The following is a 19699-nucleotide window of genomic DNA, read 5'->3' as shown; positions in this document are numbered from 1 at the left end:
AGTGTGTGTGTGTGTGTGTGTGTGTGTGTGTGTGTGTGTGTGTGTGTGTGTGTGTGTGTGTGTAATGAGCACAGAGGGGGGTGTGTTTGTTGAGTCAGGGTATTTACGTTGAGCCCAGCCCACCTTTTCAACAAGTCCCAGCTTGGAGTGTGTTATTCTATCAGTGAGCTGCTGACGGAGGCATTTCCAAAGGTGGCAGGAAGAGGACGGCCAATTTTCTTCTCCTTTTCCTTCTGCCGTGTCTGTTTTTGCACAGAGATTACTCCTGTGTCATTTTTATCTCGTGTAAGAGCTGAGCTTAAAGCAATATTTAACTTAGAAGGAGCGTTCACAATTAGCACGCACACCTCCTGGACAATGGGCTGCAGACTTCAGCTGACCTGCTGGTCTTCACCCAATACCTCTGTTCAGGCTTTTCTTAAGATTCAGTCGATGTTTTCATAACCTAGTCTGAATGTTATTCTCCTCACAGTTACAAATCCTACACAAATTATGTCTAATCAGAAATGTGAAATATGTATGTTCTGCAAAGAGCTGGTAGAGAACAACAAGCTCACCTATAAGAGGCTGTGCTGACCTTCACAGGCTGGACAGGCTGGATTTATATTTCATGGTGTATTAGTGGTTGTAGGTTATCTACCACATGAGCAAAAGCCAATGCCACAGCCCTTTTTTGACATTTTATTTGGTTATGTAGCACCAATTTCAAACATTTATGTTTTTTTCTACTGCATAGATAGCCCAGTTTTAGAAAAGGACTGTATTTCCAGCAGTGAAATACTTTATTGCCACTGTGGCTAGTGGATTCCAAAATCTACCAGCCACTCAGTAGATTACTTTGTTATTTATTTATTTTTTTTGGCAGGTGAGTGAAGCAAATCTAGCAGCCATTTGCATATTTAGCCGTCTTCTCTGAAATACAGAGGGTTAACGGAAACCCATTAACCCTCAAATTGCACCATTTGAAATTGCTAATATAAAATACGCCTGACAGAAACATGTCAATTTCGAAAAAAAATATCGTAAAAAAGTTTTTACACTTGCATGAGGTGGCTCTCACACACACACACACACACACACACACACACACACACACACACACACACACACACACACACATTAGGGTTACATATCGCAAACACTTTCCTTAATCAATTTTTGGGAAATTTAATGATTGAACAATAAATCAATTAATCGTTATCTGAAATAGAAAACATAGAGACTTTCTTATTTTGTTTATGTCAAAGAATACAAAGTGGGTTTTTTTCCTAAATCAAAGCTCACAGCAACATATTTCATATACTTTGACTGCATGGCATTACCTAACGGTTAATCAATTAAATTTCACATGTTCAGGTGAAATTCTCAACGACTGATTTATCGATTGTTGATTGATTATAAGACAACAAAGACACCTCCAGGGTTATTTTATTGCTCGCTGTTTGGTAGATTTATAAGTGATCGACAGATCAATTATTCACCCTGCAAGTTGCAAACTGCTGCTGAGGTAAAATATAACTGTGCTGCGTTCATGTATCTGCAAAAACTTCAGAGTTTAGAGAGGGGACACAGAATGATACAAAGAAAAGCACACATTTAAAAAAAAAAAAAAAAAGAAAGTTTGCTGTCGTCATTGTCGCCCTATCCCCATCATTTCACTATTTTGTATTCCTAGTTGTATTCGGAGTGTTATCATTTAAAAAGTGCCAATAACTGATCCCTGCTATATAATATCTAGCTATAAAACCATCAGTGAAAGCTCTCTGCTGAGCTCAATTGGGACACTGAATGAAAGTTTGCTGTGAGGTGAATTTCACAATCTTTTGTTATTGGTAGCTCGGTCGACAGCCTCCTATTGAGATGCAACCAGCTTTGAACAAACCATGTAATTCACTGCTATCTTAAGGCCAACAGTTACAACACCACCTGAAATGCATGCGGGGGGGTCTTTAAAGCAGAAATTGTCAAGCTTATAGGTCCTCAGGTTTTACGGATGTGGGAAAACAAACACACACACACACAGAGGAAATGCCCCTCTCTAACACAAACACACACACAGCTCAGTCATTCATCGGCAGCCACCCCTGACCATTATGTGTCCATTTTGGCCCTCCTCACCTCGCTGGTCAATCAGGTCTTGACGTCCTGTGTGTCCAGCCAGAAGCAGTCTGGCCTCCATGGTTAATGGACCGCAGTGACAGAGCCCCAGGGGTCCCAGAGGCCATCACTGCTTCTCAGGGCTCCTCAGTCTCAACAGGCCAGACTGCTGTTCTCACCTGTTAACTAAACTGACTGACTGACACTCTACATGCAGGTGTTAAAGTGTCCTATTGCTTAATTAACCCTTTCCTGTGCCCAGAAGGACCTCCAGCAGGTCTTTTGTAGCTTTACAATAGAGCTAAGGGGGCAATGATCATAATTGGCCAGAAGTGGAGAATGGGGTGGCCATAAATTGCTCTACATGTTGGTCTATATTAGCATCCAGACATGGATGTGTACTCCAATTACTGCATGGAACTCCAAGAATGTAAGGATTGTAATCCCAATTTGAATTCATTTGTATTTTAAGTTTGGCAGAGAGGTTAAAAAATCTATAGTATTGCTATAGACCACTAGAGGCAAATCTTAAAACACCAAAAAAAAAACTTGGTATCGAGTGTTTATTCCAGACTTCCTGACTTGTGTAAGCATCTATGGTCGACAGAACTCGCCACTTTGCATCATATGAATGTTTATTGATACAATCAACATGTTCCAGTGACACATGTTGACTCATCCCACTAACATCTTGCTTTCTCATCTCTCCACAGAAACGCAAACGCAGAGAGAAGGATGACGGTGACGCCGTCAGCCTCTGCAGCTTCGACTTTAAGGTAAATCACATTGTGAGACACTCAGCTTAATTTAGGATTATAGAAACACCAGGACTTTCCACGTCAATCATTTAAAGAGAAAAAAAAGTTTGTTATTAAAGAATACCCTAGGGGACATCCACTTTTGAAACCCATGGTGGCTGAACAGTGTTCCCATGGAAACATTGTGCCCACCCTCCTGTCTCCCCACAGATTGCTGATGCGGGAGGACGTTGCGGTTAATGCTTAATTAGCTGCGATGCTGGCTAGCTCTCACACGACCCAACCGGTTGCCAAAGCAGCACCAGTGGCAACAAGCTAACCAGTGTAGTATAACTTATTAGCTTTGTTGCGGCACAGCTTAGTGGCAGTACTGCCAAACTAAATAAGTCATGGTGCACAGACCGCAGGATTATTTTTATTTCGTCGCAAATTTTTGTACATTCCAATCCAGACTGCATGCGTGCCAGAGGTCTGTGCTGCAGTCCAACAAATTTACTGCAGTGTGCTCCAACTACAAGCAGTGGTTTTTGTTTTTCTTTCTGCAGGCTACAAAACACTGCATTGTACTATGTAAGCAAACAGGTTTTGCATTTTGTTTGCCATAAACCAAACAAAACGTAAGGATACAAAACAAACTGGACAAACAAACTGGTTTCACACTTAAACCAAAAGAAAATACAGTTACAAAGAGCTGATATGAGGGTGACTGGGCGACAGTGGCTGTCTGACAAGATCTCAGCAGATAAGGCATTGGATCACTTATGGCAGATTGAGGGACAATTTTTCTGTATCACGTTAACTGTAATACTTGGTGTTGTTAATTATGTAGTGAAGCAACTCCAAAATGTCATTTCTGAAGGTTTCCTATGCACAAGTAGTGAAATTTAAAATCCATTGTAGCTTTGTCCATTGTTACTTTTGTATGTTGTGTTGTTAGGAAACATCTGATAGCAACAGGAACACCATGTTGCATAACTAAACTGGTGGCCATATCTGATCTTGTACTGAATTTGAAACCAGGGTTGTTTATTCAGAGCATATCATCAAAATGACTAATTACCAAAAGACATCTAGATAAAGAGTGTGTTTGTATGGTGGAGCGTCTAGGTCTGCTGTTAAATCTCGAAAGTGAAGAACCTGCTTTGGCGTAACTGAAAGGCGGGACTGGCTGGGTTGGAAAATACACCTCATTTGGTGTGTGGGTGTTAAATGTGCACATAGAGTACATGCACAAAGACTTGTCAGTGCTATTCCAGTGTAGGATGATTTCATCATAACTGAACACAGTTAGCTTCAGGCACTTTTCACTATTGTACCAGCCCTGCAGATTATCTGAATAAAAGTCTACTGTATGTTCAAAACTACTTAACTAAACTTTTCATTAAGAAGTATGTATTTTGATGACACCCAACCATGATTTTTCTCCTAAACCTAACCTGCTTAACTAAAAGTTGAGTATGTAACATGACATCATCCAACGAGGAACCTTTACCCCTGATTTTTTTTTACTTTTAAGGACAAAAGGAGACTTTAACAATTGTCCCTGTGCCCTGGGAGCATCCTTCTAGAATGCTGCAATTTTACATTTACCTAACCTAAAGAACTTAACATTAAGTACATAACTTCATGTTAAGTAGGTAACATGACAATGCCCAGCAATGATTCTTTTACTAAACCCAACTCACGTTACTTAATGTTAAGAAAATAACGTGACGATGCCAAAACACGATTTCTCTCCTAAACCTAACTGGTAGCAGCACTAATTCATTAGATATCAACCCTTTTATGTAGAATTTCCTAAGATATCATACGTACCGTTGTATTATGATTAAGTGTCTCAACGCTTACAATTTTTAATTGCTGTGTCTCTTCTTTGAAATATTTGGGTATAAACTCCTCACGTGCTGGGGGTGTACACAGAGTCAGTGTGTCGCCTCACTCCATCTATTCTGTCTCCATGCAGGCTGTTTTTGTCCTGCGCCCACATGAGAGGGATTAGCAGAGACGTACAGCCTGGACTTCTGTAACCAGTTGGATCAGTTGCTCTGATTTAAGTAAACAAAGCTTTTACAGTGCTGTGGAGAGTCCTGGGGGCCACTCCTTGATTCATATCAGAGCAGCACTCAGTGTTATGCTTTGACCTTTTTTTTTTCTTCTAATTGAGCCACTTGCACTTGCTGTCTTATTCCTGCACACTCTGTTCCTTTTACAGAGGCATTTATAGTAGAAATCCATATGGCTGCTGATGTGCTGCTGCTTTCAAGTTCTGACTCCAAATTGAGTTGTTCAGTAAAATTCAGAGTTGCTGGAAATGGTCTTCAGAGCATTTTTTGTAGTGTCTTAGTTTTGTTGACATGTTAATAAGTTTGCTAAGATTAGGGCTGCAAATAACAATTACTTTTATCATTGATTATTCTGCTGATTTATTTTCCATCACAACTTCTTAGAGTCCAAGGTAACATCTTCAAATGTCATTTTGTTTGAGCAAATTATTAAAAACCTGAAGACATTTATATTAACTATATTAGTCTGACTCACTGGATTTCGATTGTGGCTGTAAATGTGTGGCGGGCTATTTAGGCCTCCCTTTCACTATTTGCATGTACTTGTTTTCAAAATCCCCTCTGCTACAGGATGCAAAAGTAACAACCTCTAAGCTTATTATCTACACGCCCAAGATGGAAAGTTTTGACAAAGATTTGTACCATACAATAAGGCATGCCTACTTTCTTTTTGGGGGGAATTGTTGTAAAGATTGAATAAAAGCACTTGTGCACACCCCTCGTTAAAGCCCAGATTACATCTTGCAGGTCTCTCATGCCTGATGTCGATCAGTTTTCTAAAACAGCCGGTCGGAGTTGATTTGCTACATCTTTTATCTCTGGCGGTGTGTGCCAGTGACATTGACTTCGACAATGTACCGATCCGTTCCATTTCACACAAGCTTGTGTGATATTGTTAGAATAAATAATGTTTTGCAAGAGCGCCATACAGCTATTGTCTGTGGTTTTAACAGTTGTTGTTGCTGTTTGCTGTTTTGTGCAAATCTGTAATGGAAACCTGCATGCAGATGCAAAAATCTGGTAAAATCCAGTATTTTCATAAACAAGTCCTGCTCATAGATGGAAAGTATTGCTCACATACTTCCAGAGGTATTAAAGTAATAACGTCCACTGAATACAGGAAGGATGGGCACAAATCTCGGAAAACATATATATCATCAGAATTATCAGCCCACTCTACCGTGGAACTGTCAAACTCATCCTGTCCTCGAAATGTCGACGTGTCTAATGCTTGACCCGCTCCCTGTGTGTGCCATGAGATGTCACAACATTAATTTCCTTGTAATGACGGAGATAGTTTTTTGAATCACCTGAGACCTGACTTAAATTCCCGGAAATTGTCCAAGAGAAAATGAAAGCTTCTCTGCTGTCATTTTCCTATAAACTCTGTGTTATCTGCTGAAGTAGAAACATAAATATGCAGATGATCTACTGATAACCATTCATCGAGGTGTTCCTTTGAACTACAGTGCTGTCCTGTTACCTCTGTGTCATAACTACAGTGTTCCGGTACCATCATGACAAATCATTTCATACTAACTTGGCAAATAGTGTTTTTCTGTTTGAGCCCGCCTGCTGATGTTCTATCGGTATCACAAAGCGTCGGCGGTGTCTGTGAGTCTTAGTTACCGCTCTGTTTGGTAGCAACCAGCCCTGCTCAGGGTGTGTGAACACTGGCAGAAAGAAAACATAGCGTTGAGTAAGCGTAGCATGTTAGTCTGGTTCAAGAGCTGTGGTTTTTCTATTGGCTGCTGTGTGATTAGATCACTGTCTACATGCTCTGTCTCTTCATCTTCATTTTAATTACGACCCCAGAGGAGTGGAGGTATTTATAGATCCTCGTCCTCACAACAGAAACTTCCTGGATTAATCGTAGTACACTCAGTCACACCCTAAACTGAACCCTCTGGGGGTGCTGATTTTAAACTTTACAGGCATAGAAAATTTGACAGAAATTTCCTCGTCATAACCCTAATTTGGTTACTGCTACTAAGTTAGAGAAACATAGCAAATGCAGTTGCTTCCACTAAAGGAAAAATGTTGTGATGCAGATAACCACTTGTGCAACCATGTAGTCAAACAAGCTGCCATCCTTCTTATTTAATAAAAACAAAAATCTTGTCAACTGTATAAATGAATAAATGAATGTAGCAATAAGCTTTTAATAGAGTATGTAAGGTAAAAGGAATCAAGAGTCCCAATTTAGTGTTGTATGCACTGTCAGATACTATGAAACAGTAAGGGTAACGATATATCAATTTGTGTTGATACATTGATTGAATGATATAACATTATTATGCAAATAGAAATCATTAATTGGTATCATTACCTTTAAGATCTGCTTTTATTTTGAAATTCCCATGGCACATCTGGAAGCAGGTTTCCTTTATAGATTTGTACTAAACTGAAGTGTTATTTTTAAAACGCTGATAAAACACAATAGCCAGATGACTGGGTTTCCACTGAGTGATGTTATTCAACTCCTCTTGCCATAGCATCATGTGACTTAAAAAGGCCAAAGTGTTTTCATTGCATTTTTATGGAACGTGGCTTTTTCATATTGCCTGAAATACCACCTTATGCGACCCTAAAAAAATGTGCGATAAATTTAAGGGTTTTTTTTCTAAACTGACATGTTTCCATTCGCGAATTTTATATTCAGAGTTTTCAGTTTGTGCGATCTGTTGGTTAATGGAAACCCACCTTGTGTCACCATTTACATCTAAGTACACCTTCTTCATGCAAACATTTGAAGAGTGCTAGCAGCTTAGCACCTGGCACATAATGACAAGCAGCCAAGAAAAAGGCAATGGGGATATTTCAAAACGTATTGGGAAAGACTTTGTGATATCAGTAAATATTTCTTTGTCCAAAGAATTAAGTTTAGTTTAAATATTGTATTGTGATGACACATGTGATATACACCCCTATGAATCAGGCAACAGGATTTGCTATCTGGCAACATTAATTTATGAGATCGGGAATTAAAAGTATTATGGAATTGTGATAAGTGGGTCAAGTATCTACCATGCTTAATTAAAGGGACTTTTCAACCAGCTTTGTATAATAACAATGTGGGCAGTATGTGTCAGTGAACTGTGATAAACTTCCCTCCATTTTGCTCGTGCCCAGATCTCCCAGCTCAAAATCTAACAGTGGATTATTGAACCATATATTGTACTTCCACATTTTTAAATGCCTTGCCACCAGAAAATACAAAGAGTGTAAAAGTGCATCAGCAGTGAGAGCCCCCCCCCCCCTTATTGCAATCACACTGCAAAACTATGCAGCACTGATCAAATATAGACCAAGATTCTAGTGGCTTTATGAAATAAACATCTTTCCAGTAGTGAAATCCTTCTGTAACACTTTGAAACCTGGAGCAACATCACTTTTCTTCTGTTGCTTTCAGATGCCTTTTACAAGTAATTAAACCTTTGAACCTTGAGCAAAGCGGTGCAATTTCTTTAAATGATATGGGGGAAAGACAATGAGCAACTTGGTAAGAAATGTTCAACACAATTCAAGAAATTACTATATTTCAAAAATTCGAAAAAGCGTGAAAAAAATGTCTAGGGGAAAAAAGCTAGGTTATTTTATTTCCTATTTAAAACTAATGTTCTAGGTATTTTTCTTGATTGTTTTTTTTTAACGTAACGTTTTTATTTCTTGCTAATTTTGGGGGTTGTTTCTTCATCATTGCTCATTGTCTTCTTCCCATGTTTTTAAAAATAATCACATTTGTGCATGTTTTGAAAGGCTTAAGGCTTCCAAGTCAGTTTTAAAGTCAACCACTGATGCAGTCAGTGAGACAGTTAACAGTCCTCTTCTTTCAGAAATACCAAGAAAGTAAAACACCTTACAAAGTAGAATATTATATTGCAGCTCTTTTTGCAACAGTCCTATCATGTCTGAATTAATGTCATTACAAAAGTTAAGTAAATGACATTTACACATTTACTTTCTCTCAGAAACAGAAAAAGACAAATAAATAAAATGTGTTATGAGAAGAACATGGCAGGTCTGATCAGTTGTTGCTACCCAGCTACCCAGAAAAACATTCAGTCCCCCCTCCCCTCCCTCTTTCTGTTGCTGTCCTCCGTCAGCAGAGGGCAGCAGCACTTCCACTGCTCCTGTACTGTTGTTTGAAGTCATTTAGCAGTGTTTCTTTGCCTAGAACTGCCTGTTGAATGCCTCCCCTGAAGCTGTAATTAGGCCCAACGTGTCCTGTCCTCTGCTGCTGATGTGGAGTATTAGTTGAGCTCAGCCCCTCAGGCTTTGCAGCTCAGTCCGTCCCTGGCACGGCATAGGTTAGACAGCGGTGAAACTGCATTACTCATCCTACTACAGCACTCTGAGTGCAGACTGCCATGTGTGTGTTTTGGAGTGTAAATCACGGCTGCACTCCAGCTGCAGCTCAGTGTGACTAGAGGCTACGAGGCCAGGCAGGCCGGGCCATGTCGAGTAGAGTTTTTACAGCGGCTGGTCCAGACGTACAGCTGAATCAGCTCTAGGTCTCCCCACATGGAGTGAGTAACAGCAGGACTGCACACAGTGTCTTCTGAAGGCACGCACAGACTATAGACAGACAGATTCATTTTTTATTAGATCCTTTGTGACTCCTCAGTCTGCATACTTTTTCGCTCTGCTGTCTTTATTCCTGCTTGAACTTTCTCGTCTCTCTTCCCGAAGTCACTCACCGTCCCACTTTACTTTGTTTTGGTGGTGTGTGAGTGATGTAATCCCAAACTTGGCGTCCTGTTGTTCTGCAGCAGATGAGCCCTCCTAACCGCTGCATCAACAAAGAAGGTGTCAACGTCCATACACCTCCATCAGCATCTGTGTTTGGTCACCCTCACACACAATAACAGCGTGAACCCTCTGTCCTGTTTCACGCCTCTGTGTTGACCCAGGAGGACGAAGCAGAGTCATGAACAGGCTTGTCCATTTGCCCCCCAAACACAGCCGCCTCACAGCACCTTCACATCAGCCGCTCCATCGGGCCTAACACCTCCACTTTTTGCCGTGCATTTGTGCACCAGCTGTATGGATGTGTAGTCTGTAGTTTCAGGTGTGGTTGTCCTTCAGCCATCTGTCAGTCTGGGTGTGCACACATGCATGAAAAAGAGACACAAATTAAAGTTGACCTTCTTTGTCTTTACTGAAACTGGCCAACATGTAATCTTTTCTCCCACTGTTGGACCAATCAACATGTGGGTGACAGTTGCACCCCCTCCGTGGTACTCAATATACAGGTTTCAGTTTCAACATCTGGCTGAGTGTGTTACAATGCAGCCCCAATTGATATTCTAATTGATCACCTCCCCCAGTGGACTTGATAAGACTGATAACAGCTTGGCTTAAAGCAGAGAGCATTGACACCCAGAGCAGTGACTGCTATGATAATTAGCTGGCTAAAAAAAGAGTTAAGTAATGATGACTTTGTAGTTTGTTAATTAATATATATTGAAAAGAATTAATCATTTAGTATCAAACAGTTTTGGACGTGACACCAAAACTGATGGCAGAGATGTAATAATCCATCTTTTGTTTTAGTGCTAAAAGCTTTGATTTGGATTTGACTTTTGTCTCCTCATGACTGTTGCGCTCATTAATGATCACTGATGTGGTGAAATAGTTTGATATGAAGCTGGGCATAGGTGTAGATATCAGGACGCAGGGCTCAATATTTAAAACATGCATTTGTTCCCCACAATAAAATCTGAAAGTAGCAGAGGACTTTTATTTTGGCAAAATTAATGACATTTAATGTACCAACAAAAAAAAGAAGAAAAATAAACAAATTCTGAAAGTAACGTTTTCTTGGACTTAAAATAACAAACAAAAGAAGCTGAATTCTGAAAGTCAAGATTTTTCGACTTTAAGTACCAAGCAATAAAAGAAAGCTGAATTTTGAGAGTTTAGTTTTCTACAACTTAAAGTAACAAACAAGAAAGGCTGAATTCTCAAAGGTATATTCTAATAACTATAATGACAATAAAACAAGAGGCTTATATTGTCTCACCACATCTGTATTAGTTTATACATATATGTAATGTTATATTTACCATCAGCATCTTCATTTATCAGTATTTTTAAATTAATCTCTTAGTTTAGAAATGATCAGAAAGTAGTGTAAATGTTTATCATATTCAAAAGTTAAGACTTCATATTGCTCTTTTTGTTTTTAAAAGTCACAGATAAAGTCAAAGATAAAATTTACCAAAAAAAGTCAAAATGACTTAAATGTTTATAAAGTTGTTGCCAGTTATCCCAAAAAAAGTTTTAAAATATTAGATTTTTTTTGATTTGTCATTTATTTCCACTCTCATAGTTACATCAATAATAATTTTACAGTGTGTTTATCAAAAGCTTTTTATTTGCACATATTCTTGTCCATGATAGCAAAGCTGGTTGTGCAACTTAAGCATCAGTATCTAATCTTTAAATGACTTTAATAACCAAGTGTGAGGTGTGATTGCCAATAATGTTTCCGCAATGTGTTCATTCAAAAAACAAATCAAAATTTTTACAGTTTAAGCTTTTTTGCCCTCAGAACAAAAAAGCAAACTGCAAACTATAACCCAGTTTCCCAAGAGAATAAACCCATATTATGTAAGATACGGTTCACTCTTTTTCCAACATTAATTCACCCACATTAGAGTTGTTTACGTCAACTCTGCGTAGAAGTAAGTTTCCCTGTGATCCTAGAAATTCTCACTACTGTTTTTACTCCTCATGGACTGACCGACAGAGCCTGCGGGCAGCTTCTAACTTCTTCCAAGGAAACCTATCCCGCTTCATCTGAAACCATGAGGGCTGTGCAGAGGCTTGCTCCTCCCCTGTCTGAGCTGCTGGTATAAAGCCCTCCCTCCCTCAGCTTACCTCAGACCAAAGTTTAGAGAGTGTGTGTGAGTTGAGCCCTCAGCGAGCCCGTCAGGCAAGAAGAAGAGGGGGAAGGTGTATTTATTTATTTAAGCTTTTTTTTTTTTTTTACTCACACAGCTTTTGATTTTCATGGACTTTTTTCTCTGTGATGTGGATTACTTGAAGCCGACTCACAAGGATTAAAAAAAGGATATTGTGTTTTGATTGAAAGCTATGGTGGCTTACGATGAACTGGGTAGCTTGGTGCCTATCAAACGGACTCTGCAAGTGATAGACTACCAGAACCAAGCCAACAAAGAGTCAGAGGTGAGATGCTAAATCACATGATGGTGGTGATGATGGGTGATATTTCGTTAAAGGTGTTTCCTGTGTCTCTCAGTCAGTGTTTGTCCGGAACTCAATGAGATAAAGTCATATCTTTGTATCAGATTGTGAGTGAATCAGTGCCTAACCCTGTTTTTTATCTCTCTTGGACACACAGTGTTTGTGTGTGTATATGTGTGTGTGGGCATTCAATTGCTTTGTGCCTGTAAGATGAGACTTTGAACTTTGCACCTGAGCTCATGTTTGAGAAACTGCCTAACCTGGAAAAGTTAATCATTGGATTACACTGCACCTTTGAGGTTGTAAACAGTGGACTGACCCCCCGCGGTGTTGTGTATTCCCTGTCTGTTCTTAAATATGCATCCCAGCAAGCAGCCCTGATGGGATATTGGAGAGATCAGGACAGTCAGTAGACTCAAAGCAGCTCAAAAAGTGAAGCAGCTGGGGGGTAAACTCTCAGTCAACAACCCTGTCTAGAATAACTTCGCCTGTGACCTTTGATATTTGCAGCGTCTTTGATGCAAATTCAGCAGAGATGTCTGAGTGTATTCCCTCAGCTTCAGACACAATTACAGGGACACAATTGTTGAAACCCAGGTGTTCCTTCTGTACTCAAAAAAGGCACTACTTCAACTCCTTCCTTCCCCTCCTGAGGCTTGCACAGTTCTCTTTCGGAAGAGATCTCAGGAAGATGTGGTTTCATTGACAGTAAACCACATGATAAAGGAAAAGGACAATTCATGAAGTCCTGTTCTCACAAAACTTGGAGCTTCATACACTGTGCTGACTTACCGATGACCTCAACTCTTTCATTTGTGGTCTCCTATCAGCTCAAGCTGTGCTGTAATCCCAGGGACACATCTGGGGTATTAGCTCACAGCACACACAGGGTTACATCAAAGGGAAAGCACAGGAAGCGCTCCAGGGATCCCTGAAACAACTCCTGATGTTTATAAGGTTGTAATCTTGGGTCAGGAGTTTAAGGAGCGCGCTGCACATAGACAATACCTATGTCTGGAGGGTCGTTATTCCCCCTGATAATGGTTATCCAATGCAGCAGCACAAACCCCGGATCTGTCTGGTTTCCTGAAGTGAACCAGACTTGCTGTAACTCCACAGGCCAAACTGCCATGAATAGCAACTTTCCCCTTCTGTCTGAACAGTTTTACTCTACAGCTGATAAACAAAGAGTGGGACTAGTCGCCTTTTGTTATTCTGGGGGCCAGTTTCCAAAGGACAGGAAGGGCAGAATGACCAACATGCGTGTCCAGTATTGACTGTGGGAACCCCCACCCTCCCGAAATGTTTTTACTTTGATTGTATGCTGATATTAAAAGGTCACATATTTGATTCAGGCAAATCCAGTCCATGAAGTCAAAGAAATTCTGTCCCTGCATGCAGACTATAGTCAAAGCTGTGGACATGTGGCATCTCTTTGCTGGCCCCTGCCACTAGAGGGCTTGCTAAGTTCTTAAGATTGCACTGGTCCGATGCAAAGACCCAGACACTGACTCGACCGCAGCCCCAGAAGCTCATATGCAACAGCAGACTGAGTAGATCTGTTCCACAGCTGTGTCCGCAGAGCCCAGAGTCTCAATGGCTGCTCTGTTTCCCAGATCCGCTGAGCCAAGGCAAAACCCCATTTGGCCTGAGTCAGGAGAAAACACATAGCAGTGCGGTGCTTAATTTCAGTGAATGAGCCCTCATTAGTGTGAAGTTCTTAAATTGCAAAAATGTTTTGAGGTGCACAAAGTTTGGGAATGCTAATTACGACTGTCTGATCGTATCATGTTTTTAAGGAGGCTCTGCGGACTGAAATCATTACCTCAGATCTGCAGCTCTTTGATTCCTGCAGCCTGTTGTTGTTGGCACAAGGCCAAGCAGCTCTCTCCTTTCTCCCAGCCTCTGGGCTGGGTGAGGGGAGGAGAGAAGGGGGGGTAGTCACCTGGCCCAGGTGTAGTGCTGCTCTCACGCGAGGCCTGTTGGAGAGCCTGTCTTGACTTGCAGCCATAAACACCACCGTGCGCCCCCTGCAACGCAGCACTGTGTAAACACTTAAGAGGGTACAAATTCACTGACTGTTTACAGCTCCTTTCCCCAACTCACAGCGGTGGTCTGTTTTACTGAACAGTCCTGACACATTGCCACACTGTCCATACCGCTCCCTGGGAAAGGGAGTTAAAGAGCTGCAGCAATCAGGAAGCATTTATCTCACACTGTCACACTGAGTGATGGAGCAGATCCACTCTCAAGTGGAGCTGTGGCTGTTGTCAGGCCAGATAGTAGCAGAGTATTTGCGGGGGGGGGTGGGGGGGCTAAACAGCTGAGAGCAGGGTCTCGTGCATTCCTGGCATTCCTCCAGAACCCCCTTCCCCTCCAGATCAGCAGTCAGAGAGGGTCTTTGTGCTCAGTGGGCCTGGCTCAAGACCATTCACATGATGGAGCCAACAGCTGCTGGAGCTGCTTCCTCAGTATCTGTCCACTGGTCCGCCAGTCTGTCTGCCTGCGGCTCGACCTCGGCTCCAGTTACTCCTATTTCCTTGCTCCAAAGTGGGGAGTGGAGTCAATAATGAGGATTTATGACTTGACTTGATGTGTATTATCACAAGGAAGTCACAAGGGACTCACTGCTGAGGTCACTCACTGTTGGCATTACTGATGGATTTGTTCTGTGTTGCTGCAAAGTTCAGACTTTTCTTTGTCATGGTGAAATCGTCTGACTAATCTCTCCTTCCATTTTTCTCTTGCTCTGCAGGAACCCAGCACAAAGCGTGTCCGTCCTCTCGGCAGGGTGACGTCGCTAGCCAACCTCATTTCTCCGGTGAAGAATGGGGCCGTCCGGCGCTTCGGCCAAACCATCCAGGTGAGCTCCTGTGACACCACACAGAATGGTAACTCGTCAAGGCAAGAGGCACCTCTTTGCTGTGCTGCAAGTTGGCTTTCAATTGCAACATGTCTGACTTCTGGGGCTTCCTCTTTCCCATGTCCAGGCCTCTTTCCGGGGCGATGGCAAGTCGCCGGGCGTGCCCCAGAAGCCTTGCAGCAAGGCCGCGGCCCCAACACCGCCCAAAAGGAGGAACAGCATGCTGTGGTCGGAGACACTAGACGTCCACCAAAAGGGAACTTTCTCCACCAAAGAGATCAAGCGGCAAGAGGTGAGAATCAACACTAAGAAACAAACATACAGTAGAGCTAGTTACAACACCAAAGGTCAAAGCTAGGCAGATAATGAGTTTGCTGAGTCCAAAATCCAGACTGTGTCAAATTCTACCAGGCTAGTTTCACATATCCTTGTAGTATTTGTGTCAAATAGTCTAAAAGGGGCAAAAGCCTTCCTGGGCTTCTTTCCCAGTCTCACATATACCTGACAAGCCAACAAACCAGTGCTCTCCTGCCCTACCTCCCTACTTGTCCTCTATATGTCAGACATCTTAGCCAACTGTCAGAAGCCATAAAGTTTTTATAGTTTTAAACACAGAGAGCTAGAAGGAGAGGGAGAGAGCAGCCAGAAAGTTGACCTCAGTCATTTGGCAACAGTGCACCTTTAGATGTATTCTAATGGCTATCGCTTGCAACAATGTAATGGCATTCTGATTAAGCTGTTTTGCTTAAAAAAGTATCTTTTTGTTCCTCCTCCTCCCCTTCCAGGCCATATTTGAGCTGTCTCGTGGAGAACAGGACCTGATTGAGGACCTCCAGCTCGCACGCAAGGTTTGTACTTGTAAATCTCTGAGGCAGAGGGAGTACATATTAAGCAAACAGATTAAATCAAAGTCTGGCAGGCCTTTCACAAAGCAAAGCCAGGAACTATAAAAAGACAAGAATCAGTCCGCTGTCTTTCTCTTGTACCCCTACTGCTCTTCAAGGCTATTCTTAGCATCCACCCCCTCTTGGCATTATTGGATGTTGTTGTTTGACGTTCTGGCTCCTCTCCTGTACACAGGCGTACCACGACCCGATGCTGAAGCTTGGCATAATGTCTGAGGAGGAGCTCACTCATATCTTCGGCAACCTTGACGCCTACATCCCTCTGCATGAGGACCTCCTGGCGCAGCTCTCCAAAGCTACTGGGCCGGATGGGACCGTGGGTCAGATCGGACAGATTGTCGTAAGCTGGGTAAGTGTCCTGTAACCAAGCACCTTAACATCTTTGATGCTGTTTAAGTTCAGCTAGTTTCCATAAAAGAGGCAGCATTAATAAGTGTCTCATCTCCTCTCTCCAGCTGCCCAGGCTTAACGCCTACAAGGACTACTGCAGCAACCAGCTGGCAGCAAAAGCTCTGCTGGATCAAAAGAAGCAGGACCGGCGGGTGCAGGACTTCCTGCAGCGCTGCCTAGAGTCACCCTTCAGCAGGAAGCTGGACCTATGGAGCTTCCTGGACATCCCACGCTCCCGCCTGGTCAAGTACCCACTGCTGCTGAAAGAGATCCTGAGACACACTCCACCAGAGCACCCAGACGCCGCCAGCCTGGACGAAGCAGTAAGTCAAGAACCCAAGATTTGTGGCATTATCTTTGGATCGGGTTTCTTAAAATGTGGCCAGAGTTAATATTTTGATTCCTTGTTTTCAGATCACCATCATGCAAGGTGTGCTGTCAGACATCAACATGAAGAAGGGAGAGTCTGAGTGCCAGTACTACATCGACAAGCTGGAGTACCTGGACGACAGGCAGAGGGACCCTCTCATAGAACAGTGCAAGAGCCTGCTGTGTCACGGAGAGCTACGGAACAAGAGCGGCACGGTGAGCAAAACACACCAACACTTTGCTCTCATCAACACAAGCCTAACATCCAGAGAAGGCGATCTAGACAATAAGGCAAACATCTTGCAGAAAACATTGCTGGTGGTTATCTGTTTTAAAAGTTTGATTCTTGTTTCCTTGCAGAAGTTGCATGTGTTCCTGTTCACCGAGCTGCTGGTTCTGACCCGGCCCGTCACCAGGAACGACCGGCAGTGTTTCCAGGTTTACCGGCAGCCAATACCAGTGCACGATCTGGTGTTGGAGGACCTGCAGGACGGAGACGTTAGAATGGGCGGCTCCTTCAGAGGCGCCTTCAGTAACGCAGACAAAGGTGAGGCTTGTGTCAAAGTGGAAAAAGTTTACAGGAGTTAAAGCAACATAGATTGTGTTCTGTCACGTCTATCAGTTGCTAATTCAACTTATCTACTTTCTCCACAGCCAAGAACATTTTCCGTGTGCGCCCCCAAGACCCAAGCCAAGCGCAGTCACACACGCTACAGGTCAACGACGTCTTCCACAAACAACAGTGGCTCAACTGTCTCCGCAGCGCCATTTCCGTCCACAGGCCTCTAAGCGAGCCCTCCACGCCCTCACCGCCTGGGAGCGACGCACGCTTCAAGCGCCGCCCTTCCTCCGTCTCCGCCATCACCCATATGGAGGAAGCGGATGAGAACTGCCCACAGCCGGGATCTCAGTCCGCCCCAACCTCGCCCTGCAACAGCACAACCCCCAGCCCCACCTCCACGTCGCCTTCCACCCACTCCTCCTCGTCATCTTTGTCGACAACATCTTCGACGTCGCCACTCTCCTCGCCCACATCACACAAAACCAAAAAGGACAAGAAGTCTCTGTGTTCTTTAGGGAAGAGAAAAGAGACTATGGTGTGAACCAAGGTGGAAAGAGAAATGGACTCCTTAGTGGACATTTTGTTTTTTTGTACATAAATGTTAAAGAAACAACCTGGAGAAGCGTGGGACTAGTATTTATGTGTGTCTGCGTGCGTGCGTATTATAACAACAGTGTTCTGTGTTACTGTCCTCTTCGGCAGCTATTTACCTTACCCCTCCATCCAAGTGCATCCAACAGAGACGCAGTATTCTTGAGAGACGTGCACGGCTTCCACCGACTCTATAAAGGGAAGCGTAATGAGAAGCAAACACACGTTTCACACATGATTGTGTGTGTGTCCTGAGTTTGTTGATTTCTTGAAGATAGAGGTGGTGCATTCAATCCTGTTTACTATTAATTTGATATTTAAGCATTATTTTAGACCTTTTTCGGGGGGCTAATGAAAGTTTTACATTTTTATATTCTAAAATTTATTGTAGTATTTTTTTAGGTATCATAAAGGAGCACTGTTTTAGTTTTTAGGTGAAGTCATTTGAAATTTTGAGTATGTTTAGCAGGCAGGAAAGGAGAAGAATCCCCCCAAAAAGATGAAATGTAAGAAACAAAGCTACAAATTTCTCTGTAAAAGTCTGATTTTAAATCAATCAGAAGACACGTCTTATTTTTATACATTCCTTTTAATGACAGAGGTTAGGACATGGACACTTTTCTTTTTTAATTTTTCTGCATTCAGTGCAGTCAGAGGCATTAATTTAAATCCAGTGACAGATGAGACTTCTGTCTCTCTGTTTGAACAAACATCACTATGAAGCGTTGTAGTTGCAAATCATCTGATGTCAAAATTATGTGAGAGAGGAGATGAGGAGTTTCGTTTTGAAACAAAATTTTGAACTGAGCCATGTTGGTTTGAGAAAAAGCTGACCTTTCAGATTGATACAGACCACTTTTCAGTGTAGCATCTTGCATGGAGCTTTAGTTGTGGACACTGCGTGCACCAGTACAGGCAGCAGGATGTATTTACAGTACCTGTCCCAAGGGACCGGACAGTTAAACATGTCAAAGACTGGTTGATGGAAATAAGAGAATGTTGTTGAATGCTGAAGGGAAAAGAGAAAAGAAAGACAAAGCTGTGTTAAGGAACTGAAATAGGTTGTCAATGCAAGATTTTAAGTTCCATTAACTTCCTGTATAAGTTGATGTGATGTCTTGCTTAAAGATGGTTGATAGATGGTAAAAATCAAGTGAGAGTAACTTATGGGAAAAGTAAGTAGGGGAAGAGAAGATAAACAAGAAGGTTTTCGTATGTGTATGTTATTGTTGCTGAGATGGAAAAAAAAATAAGAAAAAAGGGCTACTTGCCTGCTACGAACTGTATGTAATAAAAGAACAATAAAGATCTGTGTAAGATTTGCAACTTAACTTTTGGTTTCATGTCCTTTATCAATTTTCATTTTTACTGGTTATTCGCTCTCTTGCTCACTTAGCTCTAGCTTTGTATTCGGCATACATATAATTGCTGACTATGAAGCAAGAATATCAGACTGCTCAAATAATGTATAAAGCAAGAAACAAACTAGCCAGTTAGCTTAGCTTAGCAGTAAGACTGGAGGCAAAGAGAAATGGCAAGCCTTGCTCTGTGTGAAGGTGACAGATCATCTACCAGCACCTGTAAAGTTCACTAAATTTATTTAAATGGACAATCCTGTTTGTTAAATCTGTACAAGCAGATATATTCAGATGTACAAGTTGTGGTTTTACAAGGAGTCTTTGCACCTCAGTTTTTCTACAGATTAATCAATGAGATATAACTTGTTAGTTGTTAGCTGCATGCTGGTAGTCAGTTGGATTAGTTTAGCATGAAAGCCAACCAGCTGCATGCTGGTAGCTGCATGCCTATCAGTGTTTATGCTAAACCAAGCTAACCCGCCCCCAGCTTTAATGCTGAACTATGCCAACTGACTGCCAGTTTTTAGACGA

The 19699-nt window shown here is 42.1% G+C and overlaps 1 protein-coding gene across 2 annotated transcripts in view; it reads left to right on the top strand.

Annotated features, from left to right (window-relative positions):
- net1 (neuroepithelial cell transforming 1) overlaps positions 1 to 19141 on the top strand; it is a 35658-nt gene extending 16517 nt beyond the window's left edge. Inside the window, exons 3-11 of one of the 2 annotated variants that reach the window (XM_042511361.2) lie at positions 2811 to 2873; positions 14886 to 14993; positions 15121 to 15285; positions 15779 to 15841; positions 16074 to 16247; positions 16354 to 16611; positions 16703 to 16873; positions 17018 to 17204; positions 17312 to 19141. In XM_042511361.2, the coding sequence (XP_042367295.1) occupies positions 2811 to 2873; positions 14886 to 14993; positions 15121 to 15285; positions 15779 to 15841; positions 16074 to 16247; positions 16354 to 16611; positions 16703 to 16873; positions 17018 to 17204; positions 17312 to 17760 (1638 nt within the window). In that variant the 3' untranslated portion in view covers positions 17761 to 19141. Of the gene's footprint in view, positions 1 to 2810; positions 2874 to 11798; positions 12113 to 14885; positions 14994 to 15120; positions 15286 to 15778; positions 15842 to 16073; positions 16248 to 16353; positions 16612 to 16702; positions 16874 to 17017; positions 17205 to 17311 lie in introns of those variants that run through there. The other variant, XM_042511362.2, reaches the window with a different exon arrangement.
- Positions 19142 to 19699: the final 558 nt, after the last annotated feature.

This window comes from Plectropomus leopardus, chromosome 22 (genome assembly GCF_026936395.1).
Source record: "Plectropomus leopardus strain MGB_pleo_1.0 chromosome 22, ASM2693639v1, whole genome shotgun sequence".
Classification (NCBI taxonomy): domain Eukaryota; kingdom Metazoa; phylum Chordata; class Actinopteri; order Perciformes; family Serranidae; genus Plectropomus; species Plectropomus leopardus.
Note: the sequence above shows the minus strand (reverse complement) of the source record. Positions and strands in the feature narration are given on the sequence as shown.